At 36.1% G+C, this 20380-nt stretch overlaps 1 protein-coding gene across 3 annotated transcripts in view; it reads left to right on the top strand.

The window, feature by feature from the left end:
- The window catches only part of PAM (peptidylglycine alpha-amidating monooxygenase), a 115992-nt gene extending 104972 nt beyond the window's left edge, over positions 1-11020 (top strand). For all 3 annotated transcript variants that reach the window (XM_068121979.2, XM_068121981.2, XM_068121980.2), the window contains exons 18-22: positions 181-399; positions 517-617; positions 792-891; positions 4771-4929; positions 8416-11020. In XM_068121979.2, coding sequence (XP_067978080.1) covers positions 181-399; positions 517-617; positions 792-891; positions 4771-4929; positions 8416-8594 — 758 coding nt within the window. In that variant the 3' untranslated portion in view covers positions 8595-11020. The remainder of the gene's footprint in view (positions 1-180; positions 400-516; positions 618-791; positions 892-4770; positions 4930-8415) is intronic.
- The last annotated feature ends 9360 nt before the right edge of the window (positions 11021-20380 follow it).

Below are 20380 nucleotides of genomic sequence, written 5' to 3'. Positions count from 1 at the left end.
CTTTTCATTCAAGTCAAATCTAGTGCAGACAACTGACCTACTTTAAAGTTGTCCAGTCAGTTCAGTTGAGTTCTGCTTCCCTGGAAGCTCTCGTTTTCTTTCCAATGAAAAGGAAAGTTGTCATTATAATCATGACTCTTGTCTATTTATCTCCCTCTGCTATCATTTTCCACATCCCAGCCGGATTTGGCCTCGGTCAGTTCAACATTCCACATGACTTGACCTGGGCACCCAATCTCAGCCAGCATGCTCACACAGACAACTTGCCAGCACTCTGTGTCTCTGATCGCGAGAATGGGCGCCTGCAGTGCTTTGCACCCAAATCTGGCAACCTGCTTCGTGAGATCCGGCCCAAGGGTGTTACCACAGTTTTTTCTGCTGCTTATACACCTGAACAAGGTAAGGACATATGTTTCCTGACCCACAAACTTTGCTCATTTCAGTCACTCAGCCAAAACACTTGGACACAGTTTTGATGCATTTAAGTGATTTCCTTTCCTTTGTATGGGAATGCAGGAGGCTTGCTCTACGTACTTGATGCCAGGTACTCACCCATAGGCCTCGTGCTGAACTATTCAACAGGCAGAACCATCTCCAAATTCTTTGCAGAGTCACCAGTAAGAGCGATTTCACCAACAGCTCGATTATCGTCATCTTTTTTTCTTTCTTTTTTTCTTAATGCAGAAAAGTATTGCATAACTGAAAAGTTTTAATTGATTGCATTTAGAACCACATACTTTATAGTGTCGTTTGTGATCGCAAAGCACTTTCTCTCCATATTCTTCCTTCAGCCATTTTCCATGCCTCACAACTTGGCAATCTTGGGAAACAACAGTGCAGTGTTTGTTGCTGACGTTAACGCTCACGCCTTGTTCAAGTTTGTGCCGAAAGGTAAACGTGATCTTTTACGAATGTAAAGTCTCCCATTTTTTTTTTTCTTGGGAATGTCCCGTTTTTGCATCCGTGTGTGTGTGTGTGTGTGTGTGTGTGTGTGTGTGTGTGTGTGTGTGTGTGTGTGTGTGTGTGTGTGTGTGTGTGTGTGTGTGTGTGTGTGTGTGTGTGTGTGTGTGTGTGTGTGTGTGTGTGTGTGTGTGTGTGTGTGTGTGTGAATGAATGATGCGGTTGATGATGTGTGTGTATATATATATATATATATATATATATATATATATAAACACACACACATACACACCGACAGCTCACAATCCATACTTCACTTTCTAGACACATCATTCGCACTTCAAAACAACAGACTTGAAACAGAATTATACACCAAACCAACAGACACTCGCTCGTACCTTCTCCCATCTTCATCTCACCTTAACATACAATTGCAAGCATACCATACAGTCAAGCAATCAGTGTAAAACACATCTAATCAACAAAAAAGGCAGAAGAAACTTCTCTCTGCCAATTAGAAACACACTTCATTGCAAGAAACTATGACACTCACTCTGTGAAAGAAGCAATAAACCGAGCAAAACGCATACCGAGAGCAGACCTTCTGACTTATAAACCCCAAACCTGCAACTAACCTTGTCCCACTGGTAACCACCTACTCTCCTACCTCATCCCAATTGCCAAGTATTCTGAATAAGGCCCTTCCTCTCCTCCATCAATCAGAAAAACTCGGCACCACATTTCCTCAACCTCCACTGACATCATTTCGACGTGGTCGGACACTCGGGGACCTTTCAGTAAAAGAAAAGCACCCACAGCCCCACAGGAAAGAAACTAAGATTCAAGGCTTCGAAAAATGCACAGCAAACAAATGCCTCATTCACAAACATGTGATTAGAAGGAAACAAATTCCGCAGTTCTAGCACCAGACAAAAATTGCCCATCACCTCCTATAGGGACTGTAAATCTACATGAGTCATATACCAAACCACTTGTCAAAAATGTACCAAACAATTTCTTGGAAAAACTGAGAACACACTCTCCAGACTGTAATAACACACGGTCAGAGATCCATAACTTTTACACCAATCAGGGCAAATCTCTGCCTTAAACTGTACATTTTAATAAACCAGATCACTCAATAGACGATATTCCAATGTCTGCCTTAAACTGTACATTTGAATAAACCAGATCACTCAATAGACGATATTCCAATGTCTGCCTTACACTGTACATTTTAATAAACCAGATCACTCAATAGACGATATTCCAATGTCTGCCTTACACTGTACATTTTAATAAACCAGATCACTCAATAGACGATATTCCAATGTCTGCCTTACACTGTACATTTTAATAAACCAGATCACTCAATAGACGATATTCCAATGTCTGCCTTACACTGTACATTTTAATAAACCAGATCACTCAATAGACGATATTCCAATGTCTGCCTTACACTGTACATTTTAATAAACCAGATCACTCAATAGACGATATTCCAATGTCTGCCTTAAACTGTACATTTGAATAAACCAGATCACTCAATAGACGATATTCCAATGTCTGCCTTACACTGTACATTTTAATAAACCAGATCACTCAATAGACGATATTCAAATGTCTGCCTTAAACTGTACATTTTAATAAACCAGATCACTCAATAGACGATATTCAAATGTCTGCCTTACACTGTACATTTTAATAAACCAGATCACTCGGCAGACGATATTCAAATGTCTGCCTTAAACTGTACATTTTAATAAACCAGATCACTCAATAGACGATATTCAAATGACTGCCTTAAACTGTACATTTTAATAAACCAGATCACTCAATAGACGATATTCAAATGTCTGCCTTAAACTGTACATTTTCTTAAACCAGATCACTCAATACACGATATTCCAATGTCTGCCTTACACTGTACATTTTCATAAACCAGATCACTCAATAGACGATATTCCAATGTCTGCCTTACACTGTACATTTTAATAAACCAGATCACTCAATAGACGATATTCAAATCTCTGTCTTCCACTACATTTTCATAAACCAGATCACTCAATAGACGATATTCCAATGTCTGCTTTACACTACATTTTAATAAACCATATCACTCGATAGACTATATTCCAATGTCTACCTTAAACTGTACATTTTAATAAACCAGATCACTCAAAAGACGATATTCAAATGTCTGCCTTAAACTGTACATTTTCATAAACCAGATCACTCAATAGACGATATTCAAATCTCTGTCTTACACTGTACATTTTCATAAACCAGATCAATCAATAGACGATAAACAAATCTGTCTTACACTGTACATTTTCATAAACCACATCACTCAATAGACGATATTCAAATCTCTGTCTTACACTGTACATTTTCATGAACCAGATCGCTCAACACACGATATTCAAATCTCTGTCTTACACTGTACATTTTCATAAACCAGATCACTCAGTAGACGAGATTCCAATGTCTGCTTTACACTGTACATTTTAATAAACCAGATCACTCGATAGACGATATTCAAATCTCTGTCTTACACTGTACATTTTAATAAACCACATCACTCAATAGACGATATTCAAATCTCTGTCTTACACTGTACATTTTCATGAACCAGATCGCTCAACACACGATATTCAAATCTCTGTCTTACACTGTACATTTTCATAAACCAGATCACTCAATAGACGAGATTCCAATGTCTGCTTTACACTGTACATTTTAATAAACCAGATCACTCGATAGACGATATTCCAATGTCTGCCTTAAACTGTACATTTTCATAAACCAGATCACTCAATAGACGATATTCAAATCTCTGTCTTACACTGTACATTTTCATAAACCAGATCACCCGATAGACGATATTCAAATCTCTGTCTTACACTGTACATTTTCATAAACCAGATCACTCAATAGACGAGATTCCAATGTCTGCTTTACACTGTACATTTTAATAAACCAGATCACTCGATAGACGATATTCCAATGTCTGCCTTAAACTGTACATTTTCATAAACCAGATCACTCAATAGACGATATTCAAATCTCTGTCTTACATTGTACATTTTCATAAACCAGATCACTCAATAGACGATATTCCAATGTCTGCCTTGCACTGTACATTTTCATAAACCAGATCACTCAATAGACGATATTCCAATGTCTGCCTTACACTGTACATTTTAATAAACCAGATCACTCAATAGACGATAATCAAATGTCTTGCACTGTACATTTTCATAAACCAGATCTGGCTCGGCGAACATGAAAAGAGTGAAGGGATCTGAATACTTTCTGAATGCACTGTATATATATATATATATATATATATATATATATATATATATATATATATATATATATATAATAGCTGTTTATCACTCTACATGTTAGTTTTAAAGTGGAGTACAATCTTGATGAAGTAAAATAATTGACTAAATTGATGCAGCTGTAATTTTATGGTTTAAGGTGGTTTGCCATGTGTATGTGGCAAGATCACATTCACAGCAATAGCTACATTATACTACATACTTAACAGACATGTTCACATTGTAGTACATATCCACTTGTGCTCGTTCCTGAAGGAATGCTTGTCTGCTCCTAGATCTTCTGTTATCTATCTGGTTCATTCTGAAGTATTCAAATAATAATTGCTGTGCAAAGCTGTGTGCATGCGTCGTAATGACTTGTGGTGCTAAATTTTGAATTTGCAATGCATCTACTTTATCATAAAATATTTTTTTGACCTCATAAATTAGAATTGATTGTATGATCGATTTGCATTGCATTCTAGTATGTTGGTCCCATTGACGCAAAAGGAAAATGGCACATCTGTTGTGATTCTTACAGACCAAGCCTTGAGGAGCACTGCCAAATGGAAGGGAAGTGCAGTTGGTCTTGTGGTGTCCCCTGTGGCCATAATTGCGCTGCTCTCAGCTCCTGTACTAATACTGTTGGCAGTTGGAGGATATGCAGCCTGGAGGCATCGTCATTACATGGACTTTTCTGGCAAGGAATTGCACGTTTGCGCATGCTCTCGCACACACTCTGCATTTACGTTCTCGTATATGTTTCAATCCCTTTGTGAATTTTTACAATGTGCTTTGTTAGTCTTTAAACTGGAAACGATATATTTTGTATTTCTTTTACTTTGTTGCATATGCTGTGTATTTCCTTTTTTATTTTTAACGAGCGTGGGTCAAATTTGCCCTGAAATTTTGTTACCCCACGTAGTGCAAAGTGGGGTGAAGCAATGGGTTCACTCCGTCTGTATATGTCTATTTCTATGACAGAGGAACGACTTGATTTCAATTGAATTCTACATTTTGATCAATGGAGAACATGAATCGGAACATGAATCAGACTTAGACCTGCAGTTTAGCAGTACTTTGGCCCCGGAATTTGGCAAATTGTACAGAATCTCAAACCGATTGCACAAAACACAGCACATTGCTGCAGTCTGTCTGTCTGGCAGTCAAACAAAATTGAAAATCATTCCAAACAGGAAACTTACTGCTTTTAGCGACAGCATAAAACCAAGTCTACAAACAACAGGCACAAATAGCTAATTTAGCATGTTAAATAAGACGGTGTAAAAGAGAGTGCATCATTGGCGGTAAACTTCCGATTCATTTTTTTTTTCTACAGCTTTTAAAACATTTATTTTATTTCAAATGAATTATATACGTATTTGAACACTGTCGATCACAAATGGCCTTCTTGCCGCTTTCAAAAACATTCAATTTTGCAGTATTGGGCAAAAGTTTATGCCGTCTCGACGAATCAACTTTGCTGTGTGCTCTGAGGGAGGAACAGCGAGATTCGGACAAAATGGCAGTGCCTAGCGCTGCGATGACAGAGCTAACTTAGTCCAAATTATCTGTTTGTTTAGTACAGCATTTCTCAGCCAGATTTACCAGACAACCCACCCGTCCTGATATTTAGTCGCTGTGACCCCTGTATTATCCCTTATAAGGGTTTTAAAAAAAAAGACAGGAATGCTATAAGGGTTGAAAAAATAAAACGGGAATGGGGATTTTGAAAATACCCACTTTGGGAAAATACTGGGTTTTTCAAGTCGTGGTTTTTTTTTTTAACCCAGGTGGGGAAAACTGGGCTGGGCCCAAAGGTGGCAACCCTGACTACAGGAGTAACAAAAAGGCTGGAACCTGGGCCATATTTATTTCCTTTTTGCGCACATGTCAATTTGGGGACCAGTCTTACTCCGCGAACATCGTAGCTCGCTCTCAACATTGATCAGCCTGTTTCTGGCTCTGGCATTGATCTCTACTCAGATTGAGAATGCAAGTTCACATTGATAGGTCGTTGGGAACATCACTCGACTTGTGTAACGACTTAGCGCAGACAGCCCGTGACCCCCACGCCTCCGCTGGGGGTCATGACCCACCGTTTGAGAAACTGTTTTTGTGCATCTTTATCTCTAAGATTGCTCCAAAATCGTCCATTTCTCCAAGAAGAATTGGCAGAAGGTTCAGCTGTGCACTGTTCCATTTGACCCATCAGCTTTGTATGGTTGCCATCGCGCCTGTTATTCAACATTCACAAACAAAGCTAATATAGATTGTGCTCGGAAACACAAAATAAGACTTGAAAAGACCTTTCCCATGTCCCTTTTCTCAAGAAAACATGGGGTAAAGTGTTCGATGAACTCTCTACGGTTGGTGGAGGTTATGTTTTCACCACTCTGTCTGTCTGCAAGCAGGATATCTCAAAGGGTTGTGGATGGATTCGGACGAAATTTCGTGGGCAGGTTGGGTGTGTGACAAAGAAGAATTGATTTAATTTTGGTGAAGATCGAGATCCAAATCCGATAATTTTTTTGCCATGATTCTTCATCCATTGCGTGATTGGGCTAAAAACTATATACGTATATCATGATATCTAAAAAAAAGTTATGGATGGATTCGGACAAAACTTCATGGACAGGTTGGGTGGCCGACGAGGATTAATGCATTTGATTTTGGTGAATATCCGAATCAGGATATGATAATTTTTTAATTGTCAAAGTGATTGATTCTTCACCATTGAAAGATGGGACCAAAAACGATATTCTATATCGCATGATATTTCAAAAATTTGACGGAGTATTACTAAACTTGGTGGATGAGTTGGTTAGGTGACAAGGCGATTCCATTTTGGTTGAGGTCCGGATCCACATCTGGCCTATCGGTGGGATACAAAACGTAAACTCTTCAGCTTGGCAGAGGTATGCTCTCTACCGAGTGCCCTGCTAGATATGCTTCTGTATTGTTGCTTGGATGCCACATATATAAATACCTGTTTTGCGGGATATTTCTCTCTTCTGTAAATTGTCTTCTTGGTGTAAAACTATTATTTTGAGTCTTGTAGAGTTTTATAAATTGGCCATGGTGTGGGTTTATATTATCTGCAAAAGAGAAATTACAAATTGGTGAAAAAAAAAAAATTGGTGGCCTAAGACTTCTGGGATTATTTGGACAGGAAGAAAAACGAAAAACGACCAAAATGAACAGCCGAACTGTGGGAAACATTGCAGAATGCATGAAATTTCTCTTGGAATTGGAGGAAAGCATTCCAAAACGGATATCTGCTTTTTTTGCATGAAAAGGTGGTCACAACAAATATTGAAATTTCATTCATTAATAATGTAAAATACAAATCATTTTTATTTCTTAAATAAAACATGATCAGTATAACACCTTTTATTTATCAAACTTTGCATATGATCATTATAACACCTTTTATTTATCAAACTTTGCCCATGTGACATTAAAAATGTTTATTTTCAACGTAGCCAAAACCTTGTACACAGTACTGTACTGTACATCCACAACGTACATATAAATATTATTACAGAAATAGACTCGTGGTCGGTCAGAACAGAATGCTGCAGGTCAATCATTATTATTATTTTTTTCTTTTTTGGATACAAGATCGAGGCTCGTGTAAGAGCTAACATTAATGACACAAAAAAAAAAACTGACAGATAAGACGAAATAAAGGCAGCGGAAGACAAGATGGGGAGAGAGGGGGAAGCACACAAGTACAACATTTGAGAGCAGGGACATCGGGAGATCTGTGGGAGGTAGAGGGCTTGGGGGGAAGAGGCATGGGAACGGGGGTGGGGTTGGCAAGAGCAGATGAACTGCAGGTTGAGAAGATAAAAGTAATTAATTGTGGAAGGAAAACAAACTGGCGTTGTACTCGTCAACCCAAAATATGCGACATATTGCACGTACTTTCTAAGCATCATTGGAGATGGTGAAATTAAATAATAGTTAATGTAAGAAACGATGTGTTTCATAGAGATCATGGAGGTACTGTAAGGGTAGAGGAATTGAATGCTTGAAATGGAGGGCGGTCAAAGGTTTCACCTTTCATCATACGCTTGTAGATGTCCGCAGACGTATTTGATTTGATAATCTGCCGGATATTTTCATATGTTGGCATCCATTGAGCAAATGCTGGGTACAACTTGTGAGTATTGTTCTTCAGGGCGGAAGGGAGCCGGACTCAACCTGGGGAGCTTCTTGGCTCGTCGCAGCACACACTCGCACAAAGGCTTTGACATTCTGAGCACCGAAGAGAGTGATCGGGAACACGAAGATGAAGATGAAGATGACGAGGTCGTGGAGTACTCTGCTTCATCCTCATTAACAACGCGTGAACGCTGAAACATTTCTCTCGCCTCTTCTCACCATCTCCTCACCTCTCCCAACCCCACCGGGCCTAAGTCTTGCCTTGCGATGCCGTGCCTCAAGTGCTGTGTTGTTGGTATTTTTTTTTTCAGTGTCCAACCCCATGCGTGCTTGTTGTATTTACCCCTCCTCCATCCATCTGCTTATCTCCCCATTGCCAAATCACACATTTTACCTTATATATTTTCATCCTTGCCAAATTACTGTCATTTTTCCAACTTCTATTGGATGCTCCATCGAGCCAAATATTTAGCTCACCTGGAACGAAGTTCAGGGGAGCTGATGCGATGGCACCTTGTCCGTTCGTCCGTCCGTCCATCCGTTAAAAAAACTTGCAACTTCTTCCCTGAAACCGCTGAAGGAATTTTGACCAAAATTGGCACAAATACTATTTGTTGTTGTGACTAAAGTTTGTTCATGGCATTAAAAAATATATTCGGGTCTAAGGGGGTTTACCGGGGTCAAAGTGGATCCAGTTTTGACCCCCTCCCCCCCCCCCCCCACCCCCCCCCCCCCCCTCCCTCAAAATAGGAATTTGCTTTTTCCTCAAACTACACACACTAGTTCGATGAAACTTGACCACAAACTTCAGCTCCCACGATGTGCCGAAGTTTGTTCACATCACTAAGAAAATATAAGTCTAAGAGGGTCTACAGGGGGTCAACGTAGGTCCAGGTTTGACCCCCAAAATAGACATTTGCTTTCTTCTCAGAAACTACACACACAATTTCGATGAAACTTCACCACAACCTTCACCACGCGTAATGTACCAATGTTTGTTCAAGGCATTAGAAAAAATTCGGGTCTTCGGAGGTATATGGGGTGGGGGATGGGAGGGGGGGGGGTTGCCCCCCAAAATAGGTATTTTATTTGTTTGTTTAAAGTCTTATGATTATGTTAGTATGATTGTACATGCTGCCCTGTCATCTAGCAACCATTGAAATTGCTTTTAAATACCTTTAGTCAGTGCAATATACTGTTTATTCTACCAGGTGAGCGCCTGGGGTATTGCCCCTATGTTTATTAACATTCTGAGACGGACCAATGCCAGAATTCTCTTCACTTGCTCACAGTGGAGTGGTCAGATCCGAGGCGTAAAACTTCCGAATTGTCTCACTTTTCAAAACGCATCTCCCTTGGCTGCAGATAATTTGTGTTTGCGATCAAACATTGGCTGGTATCTGATGTCCAATCATCAACGTGTAGCACGGGCCGCCCAATCTAAAACTGCGTTGAACAGTTCATGTGTTTGAAACTCTGTTGGAAAGCTTGTTCTTTCCCTTGTGGTGCTGCAAGTCTGTCATTGTCTCGACGAAAGTCACAATCGTGACATTTTCCATGTTTCTAAGGTTCCTCCTTCAATCTGGATCAACGATGAGCTGAATGAGAGTGTGCTGAAGAACTCTCCTGTCGGTTTATTTTATTGTATAAAAGAAAATGGAAGATCTCTGAATGTTTTGAGGATGTTCTTGCTCTTTTCAGGTTGGTGCACGCCAACCATTCAACGAACGAGATCCATTGGAGTTTATCTTTTGTAGTCGATGATGTCCTGACACGGGTACAATGACGGTGTAAAGTTGGAATTACAACAGTTGTAATTTAGTTCTGGAAGGAAAAAAATAAAATAAAAACAAGTATGCATTTGTCCAGGCATATTTGCCACATGGATATTGCATTCCCAATGAAAAGTATCGGTCGATTCGCAAGAGCCACTCGGCCATGTTTTGTTACAGCTGTGTGTTTGTAACTTTGGATTTCAGCTTTGTGTTGTTTACAAGTGTTAAACTAAAGGAATTAGATTCCTTCGTGTTCCTTGAAATTCGAGGGAATTTGCACGGCATCAGAGGATTGACATATCCTCTGAGCTTTACCAGTCATTTGGAAGATTTGGGTGGTTTTTTTTAGGTCTCGTGGGTCACCTTTTTATTTCAAATTAAATGCTTTGTGTGTATTTAGTGTATCAGAGATCTAATCAAAAACCAGATTACCTGGATGAGAGTGCCGAGGAAACGAACGGCATGTTTGACGTGGAATTTAAAAGATTGGTCAATGACTGTCGGGCCAACATCGTTGACTCTCCCCTATCGACCATTTGATGTCGTTGGTCATTGTATGGCCATTTTCTCTTTATTTTATATTTTTGACTTGTCATGATTTATTTTTTATTTTTTTCCAAGTGTATGAACTTTTATTTTTTGCAGATGAAGATATATGATATTGAAGTACAGGTCATGGTACTGGAAACTTTCTTAGATGCCTCATTCATGTATATTCACTTGTTTATGGAAATCACATGTGGACATGTACATGCTCTTTGCAAATGTGTGATTTAGATGTGTATGCAACTTTGCGGCCTCCATTGTGTTGAACATTTAAAAAAAGAAAAACCCGTTTCGAACAAAGCTTTGTCTCGCCTGTGTTTTGGTGTTAACTGGTCAGTGGTGATGCTTGCTAAATTATATTTATACATTAACATACATATATATATATACATACATACATGTATGACATCTCACCACTATTTTGCTTTACTGCCAATGAAAAAGTACAATGTTATTATTTTATTATTTTCATGAAAAAGTAGTAGTGTTATTGCACACCGCACCTTTCCTATGCCATCTCCAGGCATTGCAAATCGTCATTGCCGGGCACCGAAGGGGGCTCGGCAGTGACGCACGCTGAAAGGGAGTACTCAGTTTTCACTCTGGTTGTTTGTTGTACACCGCACCTTTCCTATGCCATCTCCAGGCATTGCAAATCGTCATTGCCGGGCACCGAAGGGGGCTCGGCAGTGACGCATGCTGAAAGGGAGTACTCAGTTTTCACTCTGGTTGTTTGTTTGTTTGGGCGATATCTCAGCCATCCTTTGAGCTTGGAAGCTGAAATTTTGGCACAGTAGTAAGCAAGTCCTTTGTCAAAAACGGTATTTTTTGTTTTTTGATTAATCAATTAATTGAGGAGTTATTTAATTATTAGCGATTAATTAAGTACTTATTTAATTAATCAAATTTCCTTTCTCTTCTGACCATTAACTCAGGCACCTTTTGAGTTAGGAAGCTGATATTTGGACATGCCAATGACCAGATGATTTGGCTGCAAAGGCTATTTTTGATTTATTAATTAATCAATTAATCGATTAATTATTTAATTATTCGATTAATGACTAAAAAATTTTTTTTTTTTTAAGTTACAGATTCTGATGAAATGGTGGTGGTTTATGTGTTCTATGACCAAATTGATTAATATTTTAATTTTTTAATGATTATTATTTATTTATTTTCATTATTAATCATTTATTTATTTTCTTTCTCATTTGGCCAATATATCAGGCACTTTTTGAGCTCGGAAGCTAATATTTGGACATGAGTGACGACCAAGTGATGTGGCTATCAAGGATATTTTTGATTTATTGATGAATCAATTGATCAATTAATCGATTAATTATTTAATTATTCGATTAATTATTTATTTTTTTAAATTCAGTAACAGATTCTGATGAAATTGTGGTGGTTTATGTGTTCTCTGACCGAATTGATTGATAATTTAATTTTTTAATGATTATTATTCATTTATTTTCATTATTAATCATTTATTGTACACCGCACCTTTCCTATGCCATCTCCAGGCATTGCAAATCGTCACTGCTGGGCACCGAAGGGGGCTCGGCAGTGACGCACGCTGAAAGGGAGTACTCAGTTTTCACTCTCGTTGTTTGTTTGTTTGTTTGTTTGTTTTCTTGGTTGTTTTCTTGTTTGTTTGTCTGGGCGATATCTCAGCCATCCTTTGAGCTAGGAAGCTGAAATTTCGGCACAATAGTGAGCAAGTCCTTTGTCAAAAACGGTATTTTTTTGTTTTTTGATTAATCAAATAATTGAGGAGTTATTTAATTATTAGCGATTAATAAAGTACTTATTTAATTAATCAAATTTCCTTTCTCTTCTGACCATTAACTCAGGCACCTTTTGAGTTAGGAAGCTGATATTTGGACATGCCAATGACCAGGTGATTTGGCTGCAAAGGCTATTTTTGATTTATTAATTAATCAATTAATCGATTATTTATTTAATTATTCGATTAATGACTACAATTTTTATTTTTTTTTAGTTAAAGAATCTGATGAAATGGTGGTGGTTTATGTGTTCTCTGACCGAATTGATTAATAATTTAATTTTTTATGATTATTATTTATTTATTTTCATTATTAATCATTTATTTATTTTCTTTCTCATTTGGCCAATATCTCGGGCACCTTTTGAGCTCGGAAGCTAATATTTGGACATGAGTGACCAAGTGATGTCGCTATCAAGGATATTTTTGATTTATTGATTAATCAATTAATCGATTAATTATTTAATTATTCGATTAAGTACTAAAAAATAAATATATATTCCAGTTGCAGATTCTGATGAAATGGTGGTGGTTTGTGTTCTGTAACCGAATTGATTAATAATTTAATTTTTTAATGATTATTATTTCGTTATTTTCATTATTAATCATTTATTTATTTTCTTTCTCATTTGGCCAATATCTCAGGCACCTTTTAAGCTGGGAAGCTAATATTTGGACATGACAGTGACCAAGTGATGTGGCTATCAAGGATATTTTTGATTTATTGATTAATCATTTAATCGATTAATTATTTATTGATTAATTGATGAATTATTGATTAATCAATTAATTATTTTTTTTCTTATTTAATTAAATTTCTAAAAGATACATCTTCGGATGAAGCACTTGTGGTTTAGTGATGCTATTATCTAAAAGATACATCTTCGGATGAAGCACTTGTGGTTTAGTGATGCTATTAGCCAATTGATTAAGAAAATATTTTGTGATAATCTTTTATTGATTTTAATTATACAATTAATCAATCAATTAGCGTACACCTCTCCCTCCCAATGCAGCCTCTATGAGGTGCACTGCGGTATTGCCGGGCGCCATAGGCGCCCCGGCAATGCCGCGCTGTAGGATATTTAATTATTTGGCATGGGGGCGGTGTACTTTGAATGTATCTGTACTTGTTTTCTTTCTCATTTGGCCAATATCTCAGGCACCTTTTGAGCTGGGAAGCTAATATTTGGACATGAGTGACAAAGTGATGTGGCTATCAAGGATATTTTTGATTTATTGATTAATCATTTAATCGATTAATTATTTATTGATTAATTGATTAATCAATTATTTATTTAATTTTTTATTAATGATTTATTTAATTACATTTCTAAAAGATACATCTTCAGATGAAGCACTAGTGGTTTAGTTATACTATTAGCCAATTGATTAAGAAAATATTTTGTGATAATCTTTTATTGATTTTAATTATACAATGAATCCATCAATTAGTGTACACCTCTCCCTCCCAATGCAGCCTCTATGAGCTGCACTGCGGTATTGCCGGGCGCCTAAGGCACCCCAGCAATGCTGCGCTGTAGGATATTTAATTATTTGGCATGGGGGCGGTGTACTTTGAATGTATCTGTACTTGTTTGTTGTACACCGCACCTTTCCTATGCCATCTCCAGGCATTGCAAATCGTCATTGCTGGGCACCGAAGGGGGCTCGGCAGTGACGCACGCTGAAAGGGAGTACTCAGTTTTCACTCTGGTTTCTTGTTTGTTTGTTTTCTTTCTTGTTTGTTTGTTCGGGCGATATCTCAGCCATCCTTTGAGCTAGGAAGCTGAAATTTTGGCACAATAGTGAGAAAGTGCTTTATCAAAATCGTTTTTTTTTTTTTTTTGATTAATCAATAAATTGAGGAGTTATTTAATTATTAGCGATTAATTAAGTACTTATTTAATTAATCAGATTTCCTTTCTCTTCTGACCATTAACTCAGGCACCTTTTGAGTTAGGAAGCTGATATTTGGACATGCCAATGACCAGGTGATTTGGCTGCAAAGGCTATTTTTGATTTATTAATTAATCAATTAATCGATAAATTATTTAATTATTCGATTAATGACAAAAAAAAATTTTTTTTTAAAGTTACAGATTCTGATGAAATAGTGGTAGTTTATGTGTTCTCTGACCAAATTGATTAATAATTTAATTTTTTTATGATTATTAATTATTTATTTTCATTATTAATCATTTATTTATTTTCTTTCTCATTTGGCCAATATCTCAGGCACCTTTTGAGCTGGGAAGCTAATATTTGGACATGAGTGACCAAGTGATGTGGCTATCAAGGATATTTTTGATTTATTGATTAATCATTTCATCTATTAATTATTTATTGATTAATCGATTAATTATTTATTGAGTAATCAATTAATTATTTAATTTTTTATAAATGACTTATTTAATTAAATTTCTAAAAGATACATCTTCAGATGAAGCACTAGTGGTTTAGTTATGTGATTAGCCAATTGATTATGAAAATATTTTGTGATAATCTTTTATTGATTTTAATTATACAATTAATCAATCAATTAGTGAACACCTCTCCCTCCCAATGCAGCCTCAATGAGCTGCACTGCGGTATTGCCGGGGGCCTGAGGCGCCCCGGCAATGCCGCGCTGCAGCATATTTAATTATTTGGCATGGGGCGGTGTACTTTGAATGTATGTGTACTTGTTTTCTTGTTTGTTTGTTTGTTTTCTTTCTTGTTTGTTTGTTTGTCCGGACGATATCTCAGCCATCCTTTGAGCTAGGAAGCTGAAATTTTGGCACAGTAGTGAGCAAGTCCTTTATCAAAAACTGTATTTTTTGTTTTTTGAATAATCAATTAATTGAGGAGTTATTTAATTATTAGCGATTAATTAAGTACTTATTTAATTAATTAAATTTCATTTCTCTTCTGACCATTAACTCAGGCACCTTTTGAGTTAGGAAGCTGATATTTGGACATGCCAATGACCAGGTGATTTGGCTGCAAAGGCTATTTTTGATTTATTATTTAATCAATTAATCGATTAATTATTTAATTATTCGATTAATGACAATTATTTTTTTATTTTTTTAGTTACAGATTCTGATGAAATGGTGGTGGTTTATGTGTTCTCTGACCAAATTGATTAATAATTTAATTTTTTTATGATTATTATTTATTTATTTTCATTATTAATCATTTATTTATTTTCTTTCTCATTTGGCCAATATCTCAGGCACCTTTTGAGCTCAGAAGCTAATATTTGGACATGAGTGACCAAGTGATGTGGCTATCAAGGATATTTTTGATTTATTAATTAATCAATTAATCGATTAATTATTTAATTATTGGATTAATTACAAAAAAAATAAAAATAATAATCAGTTAGATTCTGATGAAATAGTGGTGGTTTATGTGTTCTGTGACCGAATTGATTAATAATTTAATTTTTTCATGATTATTTATTTCTTTTCATTATTAATCATTTATTTATTTTCTTTCTCATTTGGCCAATATCTCAGGCACCTTTTGAGCTGGGAAGCTAATATTTGGACATGACAGTGACCAAGTGATGTGGCTATCAAGGATATTTTTGATTTATTGATTAATCATTTAATCGCTTAATTATTTATTGATTAATTATTTATTGATTAATCAATTAATTTCATTTTTTATTAATGACTTATTTAATTAAATTTCTAAAAGGTACTTCTTCAGATGAAGCACTAGTGCACTAATTAGTGCCTCAACCTCATGCCTCTAACTTCTGATGAAGCACTATTTAGTTATGCTATTAGCCAATTGATTAAGAAAATATTTTGTGATAATCTTTTATTGATTTTAATTATACAATTAATCGATCAATTAGCATACACCTCTCCCTCCCAATGCAGCCTCTATGAGCTGCACTGCAGTATTGCCGGGCGCCGGAGGCGCCCCGGCAATGCCGCGTTGCAGGATATTTAATTATTTGGCAAGGGGGCGGTGTACTTTGAATGTATCTGCACTTGTTTTCTTTCTTGTTTCCTTTCTTGCTTTTTTGTTTCTTTGTTTGTCCGGGCGATATCTCAGCCATCCTTTGAGCGAGGAAGCTGAAATTTCGGCTCAGTAGTGAGCAAGTCCTTTGTGAAAAACTGTATTTTTTGTTTTTTGAATAATCAATTAATTGAGGAGTTATTTAATTATTAGTGATTAATTAAGTACTTATTTAATTAACCAAATTTCCTTTCTCTTCTGACCATTAACTCAGGCACCTTTTGAGTTTGGAGGCTAATATTTGGACATGCCAATGACCAGGTGATTTGGCTGCAAAGGCTATTTTTGATTTATTAATTAATCAATTAATCGATTAATTATTTTATTATTCGATTAATGACTAAAAAAATTTTTTTTTCAGTTACAGATTCTGATGAAATGGTGGTGGTTTATGTGTTCTGTGACCGAATTGATTAATAAATTAATTTTTTAATGATTATTATTTATTTATTTTCATTATTAATCATTTATTTATTTTCTTTCTCATTTGGCCAATATCTCAGGCACCTTTTGAGCTCGGAAGCTAATATTTGGAGATGAGTGACGACCAAGTGATGTGGCTATCAAGGATATTTTTGATTTATTGATGAATCAATTGATCAATTAATCGATTAATTATTTAATTATTCGATTCATTATTTTTATTTAAAAAATCAGTTTCAGATTCTGATGAAATGGTGGTGGTTTATGTGTTCTCTGACCGAATTGATTGATAATTTAATTTTTTAATGATTAGTATTCATTTATTTTCATTATTAATCATTTATTTTCTTTTTCTTTTTGGCCAATATCTCAGGCACCTTTTGAGCTGGGAAGCTAATATTTGGACATGAATGACCAAGTGATGTGGCTATCAAGGATATTTTTGATTTATTGATTAATCATTTAATCGATTAATTATTTATTGATTAATCAATTAATTATTTAATTTTTAATTAATGATTTATTTAATTACATTTCTAAAAGATACATCTTCAGATGAAGCACTAGTGGTTTAGTTATGCTATTAGCCAATTGATTAAGAAAATATTTTGTGATAATCTTTTATTGATTTTAATTATACAATGAATCCATCAATTAGTGTTCACCTCTCCCTCCCAATGCAGCCTCTATGAGCTGCACTGCGGTATTGCCGGGCGCCTAAGGCGCCCCGGCAATGCCGCGCTGTAGGATATTTAATTATTTGGCATGGGGGCGGTGTAATTTGAATGTATCTGTGCTTGTTTGTTTTCTTGCTTTCTTGTTTGTTTGTTTGTTTGTTTGTCCGGGCGATATCTCAGCCATCCTTTGAGCTTGGAAGCTGAAATTTCGGCACAGTAGAAAGCAAGTCCTTTGTCAAAAACCATATTTTTTGTTTTATCAATTAATTGAGGAGTTATTTAATTATTAGCGATTAATTAAGTACTTATTTAATTAATCAAATTTCCTTTCTCTTCTGACCATTAACTCAGGCACCTTTTGAGTTAGGAAGCTGATATTTGGACATGCCAATGACCAGGTGATTTGGCTGCATAGGCTATTTTTGATTTATTAATTAATCAATTAATCAATTAATTATGTAATTATTCGATTAATGACTAAAAAATTTTTTTTTTTTTAGTTACAGATTCTGATGAAATGGTGGTGGTTTATGTGTTCTCTGACCGAATTGATTAATAATTTAATTTTTTAATGATTATTATTTATTTATTTGCATTATTAATCATTTATTTATTTTCTTTCTCATTTAGCCAATATCTCAGGCACCTTTTGAGCTCGGAAGCTAATATTTGGACATGAGTGACCAAGTGGTGGCTATCAAGGATATTTTTGATTTATTGATTAATCATTTAATTGATTAATTATTAATTGATTAATCAATTAATTAATTATTTTTTTATTAATGACTTATTTAATTAAATTCCTAAAAGATACATCTTTGGATGAAGCACTTGTGGTTTAGTTATGCTATTAGCCAATTGATTAAGAAAATATTTTGTGATAATCTTTTATTGATTTTAATTATACAATTAATCAATCAATTAGCGTACACCTCTCCCTCCCAATGCAGCCTCTATGAGGTGCACTGCGGTATTGTCTGGGCCGGAGGCACCCCGGCAATGCCGCGCTGTAGGATATTTAATTATTTGGCATGGGTGTGGTGTCCTTTGAATGTATCTGCACTTGTTGTACACCGCTCCTTTCCTATGCCATCTCCAGGCATTACAAATCGTCATTGCTGGGCACCGAAGGTGGCTCGGCAGTGACGCACGCTGAAAGAGAGTACTCAGTTTTCACTCTGGTTGTTGTACACCGCTCCTTTCCTATGCCATCTCCAGGCATTGCAAATCGTCATTGCCGGGCACCAAAGGGGGCTCGGCAGTGACGCACGCTGAAAGAGAGTACTCAGTTTTCACTCTGGTTTCTTGTTTATTTTCTTGTTTTCTTGTTTGTTATCTTGCCAAAACGAAGTTTTTGCAAGATGTATTAGTCAGCTTGTATGTTTGTTTGTGGTTAATCATTTTTTTTTCACGTTTAGATCACTCTGTAGACCACAGTTATTATTGGAAACTCCTGTAACTTCGCATATCAGAGTCCTATAGAGATACCCTTCAGCACACAAAATTTTGAAGGTCAAGGTCAAAGGTCAAGGTCACTTTGCGGTCAATCATGGAGGTCAACGAAACCCTTATTTTTTGAGTAACTTTGATCGGATCGTCTCCAAACTTCATGGGAATCTAGTATATGGTCCGGCGCTCAGCTGATTAGTTTTTGGTGGCGATCGGCCTTGACCTTCATGGTTAGCGCTGGAGGTCGAAAATTATTGACCCCAAGGTCAAATTTTGAAATCGTAGGTACCATATCGAGTAATACCTCATATGAATGCCCTTGATGAGTGCTTCCCAGATCTGTAAACAGTTTGACGCTATGACGTCATTTGATGACGTCATGACGAAAAAACGGAATTTTCATGAAAAAATTATTTCCTCAGTTCTCATCAAAATCTTTCAATATTTCATGTGCGTTGGTCATGAAGACATACTATTCACCATACGAAATTATTAAGGTCAAGGTCACTTTGCGAAGTGAAGCTTTAGACATTTATAGGTCAAGGTCAAGCTTTAGACATTATATAAATGACGTCATTTGGTGACGTTATAAGGCAAACACGTATTTTTCAAGGTCACTCTCTAGAACGATTATCATCGGAATATCTCGTGGGCAGACATTCCTCAAAGAGTCGCTTCTAGTGGATAGCAGTTCTGTTCACCTCAGTGTGACCTGAAGCAAGTCACTCATGTTCACATTTTGGCAAGATACGGTTCACCCTGTGGGTGACATATGTTTATTTTCTTTCTTGGTTGTCCGGACGATATCTCAGCCATCCTTTGAGCGAGGAAGCTGAAATTTCGGCTCAGTCGTGAGCAAGTCCTTTGTGAAAAACTGTATTTTTTGTTTTTTGAATAATCAATAAATTGAGGAGTTATTTAATTATTAGCGATCAATTAAGTACTTATTTAATTAATTAAATTTCCTTTCTCTTCTGACCATTAACTCAGGCACCTTTTGAGTTAGGAAGCTGATATTTGGACATGCCAATGACCAGGTGATTTGGCTGCAAAGGATATTTTTGATTTATTAATTAATCGATTAATTATTTAATTATTCGATTAATGACAAAAAAAAATTTTTTTTTTAAGTTACAGATTCTGATGAAATAGTGGTAGTTTATGTGTTCTCTGACCAAATTGATTAATAATTTAATTTTTTTATGATTATTATTTATTTATTTTCATTATTAATCATTTATTTATTTTCTTTCTCATTTGGCCAATATCTCAGGCACCTTTTGAGCTGGGAAGCTAATATTTGGACAT

This window comes from Myxine glutinosa, chromosome 7, assembly GCF_964187855.1.
Source record: "Myxine glutinosa chromosome 7, kmMyxGlut1.1, whole genome shotgun sequence".
In the NCBI taxonomy this organism is placed as follows: Eukaryota; Metazoa; Chordata; class Myxini; order Myxiniformes; family Myxinidae; genus Myxine; species Myxine glutinosa.
Note: the sequence above shows the minus strand (reverse complement) of the source record. Positions and strands in the feature narration are given on the sequence as shown.